The sequence below is a fragment of the Filicampus tigris genome, chromosome 3 (genome assembly GCF_054856515.1).
Source record: "Filicampus tigris isolate MCC_2025a chromosome 3, RoL_Ftig_1.0, whole genome shotgun sequence".
In the NCBI taxonomy this organism is placed as follows: Eukaryota; Metazoa; Chordata; class Actinopteri; order Syngnathiformes; family Syngnathidae; genus Filicampus; species Filicampus tigris.
The window spans coordinates 29,384,378-29,396,388 of NC_141219.1; the positions used below are offsets into that span (position 1 = coordinate 29,384,378).

General features: G+C 39.4%; 1 protein-coding gene across 4 annotated transcripts in view; it reads left to right on the plus strand.

Annotated features, from left to right (window-relative positions):
• Positions 1–900: 900 nt before the first annotated feature.
• LOC147150556 (tubulin alpha-1C chain-like) overlaps positions 901–12,011 on the plus strand; it is a 12,398-nt gene continuing 1,287 nt past the window's right edge. For 2 of the 4 annotated variants that reach the window (XM_086026341.1, XM_086026343.1), the window contains exons 1-4: positions 901–1,043; positions 5,167–5,191; positions 6,290–6,512; positions 11,912–12,011. The exon at positions 11,912–12,011 is cut by the window's right edge. In XM_086026341.1, the coding sequence (XP_085882467.1) occupies positions 928–1,043; positions 5,167–5,191; positions 6,290–6,512; positions 11,912–12,011 (464 nt within the window). In that variant the 5' untranslated portion in view covers positions 901–927. Of the gene's footprint in view, positions 1,107–3,502; positions 3,580–5,166; positions 5,192–6,289; positions 6,513–11,911 lie in introns of those variants that run through there. The other 2 variants (XM_086026344.1, XM_086026345.1) reach the window with 2 other exon arrangements.

Here is a 12,011-nt window from a genome sequence, read left to right on the forward strand (position 1 = left end):
CTTGGAATTAATGTGGAAAAAAATAAAAGTCTATTTCGATTCAAAGACTGTTCTAATAGCTTTCTTTGATCCTTGGATACGACTCTTTTCCTGTGGAATCAGATGAACAATACACCAATGACGTACAACTAATATGGTATTTGAATTTGTCTTTGCAAAGTGTGCAAATTATTTTGGATTTGCCGAAGAACGTGACTCGTGTGTAACATTATGGCACGTTATTCTTCTCTTGGTCAATTGTATTGCTGAACTGAAACGGTTTTATTTTGGTTGTTGTCAGTGGTGTACAACAATGCTGCATCATAATATGTATAGGCCTATTTAGTTGCTTGAAATAGTGTAAAGTATGAGACATAATGCAGTGTTTTGCCATAATAGTAATTTTCAGGCAGAACATTTGATACAAATCATAACCAATGGTAATGAATAATTATTAATATGAATCATTCGTTGATCATTTTTGATACAGGGGTGCAAGTGGTCATTGCTTTACGTTTGTTGTTGTCGGGCACCGAAATCTTTTTCCCCAAAAAACTTTATTGAATCAAACAACAAACAATAACAATATCACATATCAAAATCCCGAAATTAAAATTATATACCAGGAAATCAAATTAGTAATTACATTTATATCACTATTAAGCAAAATAGTCCCAACAAAAAAGAAAGACAATGAACGTAAAAAGTAAAGCGCAGTAAAACAGGAAAACTAGCTCTGAATATTTATAACTAAGTTTTATGGGGGGGAAAATTACATTCCAAATTTTCAATTTCTTATTGCTTTCCTTATTGTTAATTTGATAGCATTATACGGATTTCGGTGTCAGTCTTTATCACGTTCGCGAATGTCCGTTACGTGTTGTCAGCTCCAACCCATGGTGATGATGTCACTCTGCGGTGAAGCCTTTCTGACGTTCCTTCTCTTTTATGGCATCTTCTCCTCAAGGCTTATACGTTCCCAAGTTCAACAGACGACTGAGCGTGCAACCTCTTTGTGCAAAGTCAGCGTGTGTCCATAAGAGTGTTTCCTGCTCTTTTACAAAGTAAGTCAAATCAATTCACGTATTAACAGCCACGGTGTGATATTGCTCCGGAGTTGGTTATCGGTAAGCTCTGTTATATACTACAATATAGAAAATGATGGTGGTGAACACTTGGGCTTTGTTGGTTGTATTTTCTTAAAACATGGACATGAATACTTACAGGCAAAAAAAATTGAAAAATCCTATCGCTAGATAAAGAATCTTCAACAAATGTACTGACTGTCCTTTATGACTCATAGAGCTAGAGCTAGATTATGTAACCAAGACCAATTAGAAACCACTGAAAACTGCTACATATTGTTTAAGTACTGGTGTCATATTATCAGAACTTGAGCATCATGGTCCAAGGGCAACTTAATCAGAGGTTGGGGGACTACTTTGGGACTACTTTAGGACTACTCAAAAGTTATTTTTGACACACTTCAGGTTTTTGAGATATTTTAATTGTAGTTATTTTAAAATAGATGTTTTGAAATTGTTTTAAAGTTTGACCATAAAAGCTTGTGCAGTACAGATTTTACCATGCGTTGTAATTTTTTTCAGTGACGCTCAGAAAAAAATGCCACCTGCTTCTTAACCTAACCCATAATTAAAAAATGTTACTAAATATATTACAACCACGGTTCCATTGAAATTAGGATGTTGTGTTGAGCATGAATAAAAACAGAAGACAATTTGTAAATCATGTTCAACCTGTATTTAATACACTACAAAGACATGGCATTTAATGTTCAAACTCATACTGTAGTTTTTAATAGTGATGGGATGATGCCTCAAAGAGTGTGTTGACATATCTGTGCTGTGCTGTAGATCTAAAAGCAATGCAGGTAAATAAAAAGAAAATATGATGGAATAACTTGCATGCTGACCCAACATTAACCTGTGAAATAATATTAAATCTTATTATCTTATAATCTAAATTCAATTGCTATTGTTGTACTTAAAATATGATCTTTGTATAATTGTATTTGCTCCATTTGTTAGCTTAGTGAAGTTGTTGATAAGAGAAGAGAAGAGTTCAAAATGTGCCTGTTTGTGTAAATGATCAAATGAGTTTGCATGTAATATATAGCAAATTTTTCTTGATAAAATTCAGAGATAACGTGTAACTTATGTATGGGATTTTGTAAACCAAAGTGTTCAATCGTATGAAATAAAACACTAAATATGCATTCCTTCATATTTTTAATGAGGAACAAAAGTTTTTGAAGTGCCTTTGCTCTAAGACGGTTTCTCCTCTTGGACCGCTGACTTAGAAAACACTCTTTCACGAGGAACAAAACTCCAACACTGGCACATCTCCATCCAACAAACCCACAACATGTCAATACAGTTTGTTTCCTTCTAGACACAATTTGGCGCGGCACATCCGAATGACACAATTCCTGTATCGGTCACATGATTTGTTGTTAAAGCGATACATGCACCAATACCGGGTTTCACACTTGAGCACCCTGCACAGCGCTGATGCACCAGTGTTGTTTGATCCATCACTAGTTTTTAGAAAATAATCATTGATTTAGAATTTTATGGCTGCAACACATTCCCAAAAATCTGGGACAGGTGGAAAACAAGACTGAGAAAGTTGAGGAATGCTCATCAAACACCTTTTTGGAACGTCCCATGGGTGAACAGGCTAATTGGGAGCTGGTGGGTGCCACGATCGGCTATAAAAGGAGTTTCCCTGAATTAGTCAGTCATTCACAAGCAAAGATGGGGCGAGGTTGTGAGCAACTGTGAGAAAATTGATGGATGTGGGGTGTGCAGATCCCAGAAACGCAGACACAGATAAAAGGTTTACAAAAATGTATTTACAAAAAACAATGGAAAAGCACAAACATAAAACGCTTAAATGCATCGCTTGGAGGATCTGCCCACCGTCAGGCAGAACTGAAAAAACTTAAAGTGGAACTCAACCCAAACATATTTTTTTCAAGAATATGTTCCCACTAGTTGAAACACGGCATTCTGATTAATATTGCGTTTGTGGAATATGAGTTAATCCACCCCTTTTTAACCATCTCAGGGGGCGGCTATTTTGTCACTTCTGTTGACTGAAAATGACATCACAACTGCTCAGGGCTCAGGTAACGACCAATCACGGCTGACCTGTTTTCTGAAGCTGAGCCATGATTGGTCGTTACCTGAGCCCTGAGCAGTTGTGATGTCATTTTCAGTCGACAGAAGACAAAATGGCCGCACCCAGAAATGGCTAAAAACGAGTGCATTTTGCTGCTTAACTTATATTCCACAAACTCAAAATTAATCAGAATGCTGTGTTTCAACTAGTGGGCCTGCTGGGAACATATTCTTGAAAAAAAATGTAAGATGCAGATGACTAGGGCTCCAGCAATTTTGAACCGAAACCGGATTTTCTGGATAAAACTATGTTAAAAATGTTCAAATCGCACGTTCGATTTTTTTTATTTTTGGTGTATCTAAGCCACCGTAGTTTCCTCTGCATTTCCTCTTCCTCCCACGAGCGGCAGTCAGATAACAACATCCATGGCTACCTGTGATTCTGCTATTTGCTCAGGCAAGTGAGCGTTTGGTTAATAAATCGGGCAAAAATAGATCTGTAGTGTAGTGTGTGCCCCGCATGTACAATACAACCCGTGAACATGTTACTCAATGTCTGAAAGGCGTCCCGTTTTCTCCTCTACAACGGACCTCTGGTCCAACTGGACTATGCATCCGTATTCAAGCTTGACAGTGCATTGTATTGTTGAGTGACAGTTTTGCAGTAATCATTGATTTATGTTTAAGTAAGACCAGGGAGAAAGGTGAAAGGCTAGTCACTAGCTGGTTGGCAAAACGACTTGCTGACAGACTGTTTGGTTTACAGACTTGACTGTCTACTTTCTCTCATGTTGATGATTTCGTTTCAGATGGTATATGCACTTTCTTCTTTCATTATTGGTTTAATTAAGAACCGATCTGAAATCTATTTTGCAAGGAAAATGCTGTTAATCCGAATGTTCTGTGTGTATTAAGTTAAATTGACTGGTTTAAATAAAAGACATTCAAAATACGACATTTTTCATTATTTCTTATTTTACAAAGAAATCATAATCGTAAAATCGGGTTTGAGAGAAAATAATCGGGATTTTCTTGTTAGGCAAAATTGAACAACGGTTGACTTCTGCTTTAACTCATATTTCATATTAATCATGTTGCATTCCCCTTAAAGAGAAACTGGAGAAATCACTTCATGAAAGTGGCAAGGCTCAAAACAAACATTGAATGCCCGTGACCTTTGATCCCTCAGGGTGCTCTGCATGAAAAACTGACATCAATGTGTCCCGGACATCACCTCAGGAACACTTCAGAAAACCAATGTCAGTAAATGCAGTTTGGCGCTTACATCCGTGAGTGCAGTTTAAAACAATACTATGCAAAACAAAGGTCATTTATTACCAACACCCAGAAACGCCGCCAGCTTCTCTGGGCCTGAGCTCATCTAAAATGGACTGATGCAGTGGAATTAGTGTTCTGTGGTTGATGAGTCCACATTTCAAATTGTGTAGGGAAATTGTGGACGTAGTGTCCTACGGGCCAAAGACGAAAATAACTATCCAGACTGTTATGGATGCAAAGTTGAAAAGCCAGCATCTGTGACGTATGGGGCTGTGTTAGTTAGACAATGCCAAACCACATTCAGGAAGTGTTACAACAGCGTGGCTTCGTAATAAAAGAGTGCGGGTACTAGACTGGCTTGTCTGCAGTCCAGACCTGTCTCCCATTGAAAATGTGTGGCGCATTCTGAAGCGTAAAATACGACTACGGAGGCCCTGGATTGTTACTCAGCTGAAGCAGTACATCAAGCAAGAATGGCAAAGAATTCTGCCACAGTTGCCAAACTATTGAATGCTTTTAAAAGAAAAGATGATGGAACACAGTGGTAAACATTTTGGAACGTGTTGCAGCCATAAAATTCCAAGTTCATGATTATTTGCTAAAAACAATAAAGGCCGCTCAAATGCTGCGTTTGAGGAAGGTGAGAAGCCGGACCTTTCCAACCTCTGGCCAGGAAAAGTACACTGCAGATTTTTCTGCCACTTGCTAAATAAATTAATTCAATCCCATGGTTGTCACCTGTCTAAACTGTTGTTTCTTCTTTCAGTAACTCGTCTCCTTCAGGAAATATGGTGAGTGCGATTTGCCTTGGAGTATTTTATTTAAAATTGAAGGTTAGAAACTGACACGGCACATGGCAGGATGTTTGTCACTACTTTTCGTCCTAATAAAAACAGCTATTCTGCACCGAGGATGAAAAGGTGCTAGGGCAGCAACTTTCTGCAAACTTTTCGTTGGAAATTTAGCAATGGATCTTAATCAGTTGGACAAGTTATACTTTCCGGGGACACTGATGGGAATAGGAAGGAATTAACAAAAAAAAATGGGGTAGTTTTTACAAACTGTACTGATATACTGTACACAAAAATGAACAAACATTTTATTTTGGCTGGAGTCTGGACCGATAGGACAAAAATATCAATTAACTCTTGGAAACAAGGCGATTACCAGTATTTCCCCATATTTTTGTTATGCAAATATCCTGTTTCTACAATGAATCATCCATCCATCCATCCATTATCTGTACCGCTTCTCCTCACAAGGGTCGCGGGGCGTGCTGGAGCCTATCCCAGCTGTCTTTGGGCAGTAGGCGGGGGACACCCTGAACTGGTTGCCAGCCAATCGCAGGGCACACAGAGACAAACATCCGCACTCACAATCACACCTAGGGGCAATTTAGAGTATCCAATCAACTTACCATGCATGTTTTTGGACTGTGGGAGGAAACCGGAGTGCCCGGAGAAAACCCACGCAGGCACGGGGAGAACATGCAAACTTCACACAGGGAGGCCGGAGCCGGGATCGAACCCGCGACCTCTGAACTGTGAGGCGGACGTGCTAACCAGTCGACCACCGTGCCGCCACAATGAATCATCATACACTAAAATTATTTCACCGTTATTCCCTTGGAAACAATGTTGTTTCGGCTTTCGTCTTGTCCCATCAATGGCAAATTACTCAGTTCTTAAAAAACAGAATACATTTAAAAACACAAAGAGATTGTTTTGTTTAGAAGCAAATGACGCTTGAATACATTTAAAAACACAGAGATTGTTTTGTTTAGAAGCAAATGCCGCTTGAATTTCCATTATCCAAGTTGTTAAAATATCTTAAATAGTTATGCTTACCCAACCATAAAATAACCTTAACATTATTTCCCCTTCCCGCAGCGTGAGTGTATCTCGGTGCATATTGGACAGGCTGGCGTTCAGATTGGCAATGCCTGCTGGGAGCTTTACTGCCTGGAGCACGGAATCCAGCCGGATGGACAGATGCCCAGTGACAAGACCATTGGAGGTGGGGACGATTCCTTCAACACTTTCTTTAGTGAGACCGGAGCGGGAAAGCACGTGCCCAGAGCTGTCTTCGTGGACCTGGAGCCCACAGTCATCGGTAAATGCCATCAATTCATGAAATATGAACTCTTTTCAAAGCCAGCAGCCATTTATTTAAAAAAAAAAAAAAAAAGAGAGAACCTGTTGCGTGCCAGCCAATTTTGAGCATTCTGACTGATCTTTCAAGGCTCACGGAAACTCCCAAAAGAAAGATTAGACTTCTTCTTTCATCATAAACATTTTTTGTTTCTACGTTATGATTTTTTTTTTTAGTAATCAGCAGTAGAACTTGAGTTGATTTCACCCAAATAACCAAGTTTAGATCACAAAATGCAGAAAACCAATTTTTTTGTGAAAAGATTATGAAGATTTAATTCACAACAGTGACTTATATGCAGAGCTGGGCACTTGACCCTTTTTTGCAAGTTCGGCCACGATCCTCTGGCCTTATTAAACATTGTCGCCCCCCGACCACTCCCACACCCACACGTCCGCCTGTCCATACATGATGCCGCCACGGGAGAGATGCTAACGGCACAAGTTTATTTAAAGATCATTAGCGGGCTAATTTACTTTTGGCATGTTGAAAAGATGCCAAAATAAAAATGCTTTTAAAGAGTGAAGAAAGCGGACAATAATAACCCCGTTTCAAACTCAAAACAATTTAATGGGTCTGTGAATTTTTTTATTTTTTTAAACATAATCGGCAGGACGACAATCCTCTACGTCTTTCGCCTGCGATAAACAATAGAAATACTGCATAAAAATCATCACATCTAACGAGGCAACGAGGGGACTACAGTATACAATACTTTAACATATCTAAAAATGGATACGGAAAAGTGGGGGGAACACGTTTTTACCTGCTAGTTTTTTTTTTCTAAAACGGCGTCATGAGTAACGGCGAAAAAAACTGTCACTTGCATATTATTACAAATATATTATCTTACTTTTGGCAGCTCTCCAGGTAGCCCTTTAGCACCCTAATGGCTTCTCCCTGGTCCCCAATCCCAGCGTCAAATCTCCTCCACCTCGACATGCTGCTGACGTCACTCGCCAATGTGCTTGAGCACGATGGGTTTCGTCATTATCGCCACCACTTGTAGAACTCGCGCTGTATCTGCATTTCATTGAAAAATGATTACATTTTTCCTGAGCTTTCCCTCTGTTTGTTTGTGTCCTTCTGCTCCTCCTCCTCCTTCTTCTTCATCTCCTCCTCCTTCTTTGTCTCTTTCGTTGCATTCTTCTCCCTCTCATCTTACTTTTCTTCTCCTCTCTGTGCAGACCGAATGCGTTTTTTTTTTTTCGGACCATGTCCAATGCAAATAAGACACGTTCAAAGGTATTTTTTGTTGTTTGCCCATTTTGCAGAGTAGGTTGAGATTAACTCTTGGCCGCCTCGCAAGCACGTCACACACACGAGGGCCGATTAGTGGGCCGGACTAAAATCCACCTCCGGCCTTGCTTTAGTCGAGCCCTTTTCTAAAATGTGTCTGCCCCCACCCATCGCCCCAAAAATAGGCGTCTGGCCAGGCCGGAGAGTCCGACCGGGACGGACTACCCAACTCTGCTTATATGGTTATATTTTTGCTTTTGTGATGCCTCATACATCTGAAGTCTCATCCAACCAGATGCTGGCATTTGCTAGCTGTAGTTAGTGTTTTTTTTTTTAATCATTATCATTTTTGTTTAACTTTCCTAGCTTACTGCTCAAACAAGTGTTGTCCCCAAGAATTTTCTCCACAGATCCCATCAAAAACGTAGTTGACGGCACCCCTCATTAGGAGGCATTGAAAGAGTTACACGTAAAGGGTACTTGCACTTAAAGGGAAGTCGACCCAAAAATATGTCTTTAAAAGAATACAATGTATGAATGTGAATATGTTCTATGCAGCCCTAGTAGTCGTCATTCTGATTAATGTTATGTTTGTAGAATATTTCTCTTCACTAAAATACGATCATTGTCATTGTCGGAAAAAAGAAACTTCAAACCTAATTAACGAATAATAAGGCAAGATGAACATTATTACCTTATTTGTGGAACATGAGTTAACCCTCGTGCCATGTTAACGTTTTTACCCTTCTCGCGGATTTTGACCAAAAAATGGACAACACTTTGAAGTGTGATAACTAAGTCATTTCTGAATATTTTTTCACTTTTAACCACTCAAAATGTTCAGTGACACCAGACCTATCCATACATATAGTTTTTTATTTTTTTTATTTTTTTATGGCCTCTATGGACACAGCAGCTGTGGTATGCTAATAGCAAAACTAATTATGCTGTATATATCTAAAAAAAAAAAATAAAAAAAAATCAAATTGGAATACGTCATACGAGATAATTAGAGCATTGAATAAGTCAAAAAGTCATAAGAAAAATTTTGGGGGGTAATTTCCCTATTTTTGACAATGGCAATTTTGACCTTTTTACCCCTCTCGCAGTATTTTGACCAAAAAATGGACAACACTTTGAAGTGTGATAACTAAGTCATTTCTGAATATTTTTTCATTTTCAACCACTCAAAATGTTCAGTGGCACCAGACCTATCCATACATATATAGTTTTTATTTATTTATGGCCTCTATGGACACAGCAGCTGTGGTATGCTAATAGTAAAACTAATTATGCTGTATATATAAATAAAATAAAAAAATCAAATTGGAATACGTCATATGACATAATTAGAGCATTGAAAAAAAATCAAATTGAATACGTCATATGACATAATTAGAGCATTGAATAAGTCATAACAGCAGATTTTTTTTGCATGCCCATTGTTTTGACAAGGGCAATTTCCCAATTGTTCTCCCCCTCGTGGTGACACTTGGAAATGTGTTAACTAGGTAATTTCTGAATATATTTTTACTTTCAACCACTCAAAATGGTCAGGGGATCAGACTTATACATATACATATATAGTTGTTATATATTTATTTATTGTTGATGCCCTCTATGGACAATAAACACAGTATTGTGCTATGATAACTAAGTCATTTATGAATATTTAAATATTTAAAAAATATATATATTATAAACCAAAGTGAAATGTTATATAAGGTAATTGAATCATGAAAGGTCATCATCATGTCATCTTCCAAACCGCTTATCCTATACAGGGTCGCGGGGAGTTGCTGGAGCCTATCCCAGCCGTCAATGGGCGAAGGCAGACTATACCCCGAACTGGTCGCCAGCCAGTCGCAGGGCACACATAGACACTGTCACTGAGCGGGAATCGATCCCACGCTGCCCGCACACAACTCAGGCGTGTGCACCACTACACTATCAGGGACTCATGAAAGGTTAAAAAAATAAAAACACAACTGAAGAATTTAGAACAGAATTCATGTAAATCAAACGAACAACTACAGAATTAAGCACTATAACAATAACAACAAACTCTGACAACTCGTCCAGGTGGTCAACAGTCTCTTTGCCGTGTGTGTGCGTGCGCGTGCACATGCGTTCACGCACGCACACATTCATATCAACACATGAACATTTGCTAAGTACTCTTACTTCAGTAAAACATGGTCACAATTGTCCAATTGATCATGAACGCGCACACACACACGGTCACAAAGCACACAGACGTACGTTTCTTGTCAATCACAATGCAGCTTAATGGAGCGCCACTTCCACAGCGAATACATTAATCAATCAATCAATCACATTTTATTTATATAGCACTTTTCATACATAAAAATGCAACTCAAAGTGCTTTAAAACATTCAAAGCAAAACATAGAATTATCTTCAATCAAAAGAAAAGATAAATTATTTAAAAGTTGTTGAAAGCCAAACTAAAAAGGTGTGTCTTGAGCTTCCTCTTAAAAATATCAACAGTCTCTGCAGACCTGACATCCTCTGGCAGGCTATTCCAAAGGTGAGGACCAAAATGGCTGAATGCAGCCTCGCCATGCATTTTGGTCCTCACCCTTGGAATAAATAAAAGGCCGGCGCCAGAGGACCTCAGGATCCGCGAGGGCTGGTATGATAAAAGCAAATCAGATAAATAAGATGGCCCAAGACCATTAACACATTTATAAACTAATAAAAGTACTTTAAAATCGATCCTGAAACACACAGGGAGCCAACGCAGCAATTTCAAAACTGGCGTAATGTGCTCCCGCCCTCTGGTTCTCGTCAGCACCCGAGCGGCTGAATTCTGCAGTAGTTGCAGTGGTGAAATGCTCTTTTTCGGGAGGCCAGAGAGCAGGGCATTACAGTAATCTAAACGACAGGAAATAAAGGCATGCATCAGCACTTCCGTGTTAGCCTGAGAGAGAAACGGGCGGACTCTGGCGATATTCCGAAGGTGATAAAAACCAATCTTGGTTACATTTTTAATATGAGGAATAAAACTGAGCTCAGAGTCAAAAATGACGCCAAGGTTCTTCACACAGTGTGAGGGATTAAAAATGTGTAGTTTTGGTAAAAGCTTCTCTCTCTGACCTTCGGGACCGATAACTAAGACCTCAGTCTTGTCCTCATTGAGCTGTAGGAAATTATCTGCCATCCATGACTTGATATCTAAAATGCAATTTAAAAGGGTATCAATCAACATTAGCGAATGAGATCCCATTTGCATACAGCATTTTCATTTTCCAATATGAGCGCACGTATTCACTTGCACTCGCGCGCACGGCTGAGGCGTGTGTACGTGAGTGTATATTCCTGTACGTGGACGCACGCACACACACGTCTTTTCTCAAATAGAGGTGACCCGGAAAAAATTGGTTCATGCAAACTTGTGCCACGAGCACATACGTCATCTCGAAGCAAAATCATTAGTTGTCCTCTAGCGCCACCTGGTGGATTAGGGCTGTTAACACTCTAAACTCCAATTTTAGATTTTCACGGTTTAGTAGACCCGTCACACAATGTTTTCATCGGGTAATCATTGAAAATGCACGAAAACACATCAGTTTACAGTGCGTCAAAAATCATGCTTTACAATGGGAGTCAATGGGACATATTTTGGACATTTTAAGTCATGCGCACTCAACTTGATCAGCTCGTAAATGCGTAAATGCAATGGTTTAGAAATACCGGCACAGTGCCATTTCGAACGTCTGCCTGTTTTAGCAATCTGGGGGAAATTTCAGATCCCTAGCGTTTTTTTCTATGCTTTCTCTTTGATGTAAAAGAAGAAAACATCAAATATGTCCAAAATATGTCCAATCTGGCATGAGGGTTAAGCAGCAAAATGCAGCAAAGGACCAATCACAGCTCAGCTTCAGAAAACAGGTAAGCTGTGGTTAGTCATTACCTGAGCAACTGTGTTAGTCAACAGAAGTGACAAAATGGCCAGCCCCTGAGATGGCTAAAAACAGGTGGATTTTGCTGATTAACTCATATAGTCATATTCCACAAACGCTAGCGAAGGAGCATAGAACATATTCTTGGGTTGACTTCCCCTTCAACATCAACTAAACTTGTTTTGTTCTCTTTTAGACGAAGTGCGCACAGGAACCTATAGACAGCTCTTCCACCCTGAACAGTTAATCACCGGCAAGGAGGACGCAGCAAACAACTACGCCCGCGGCCACTACAC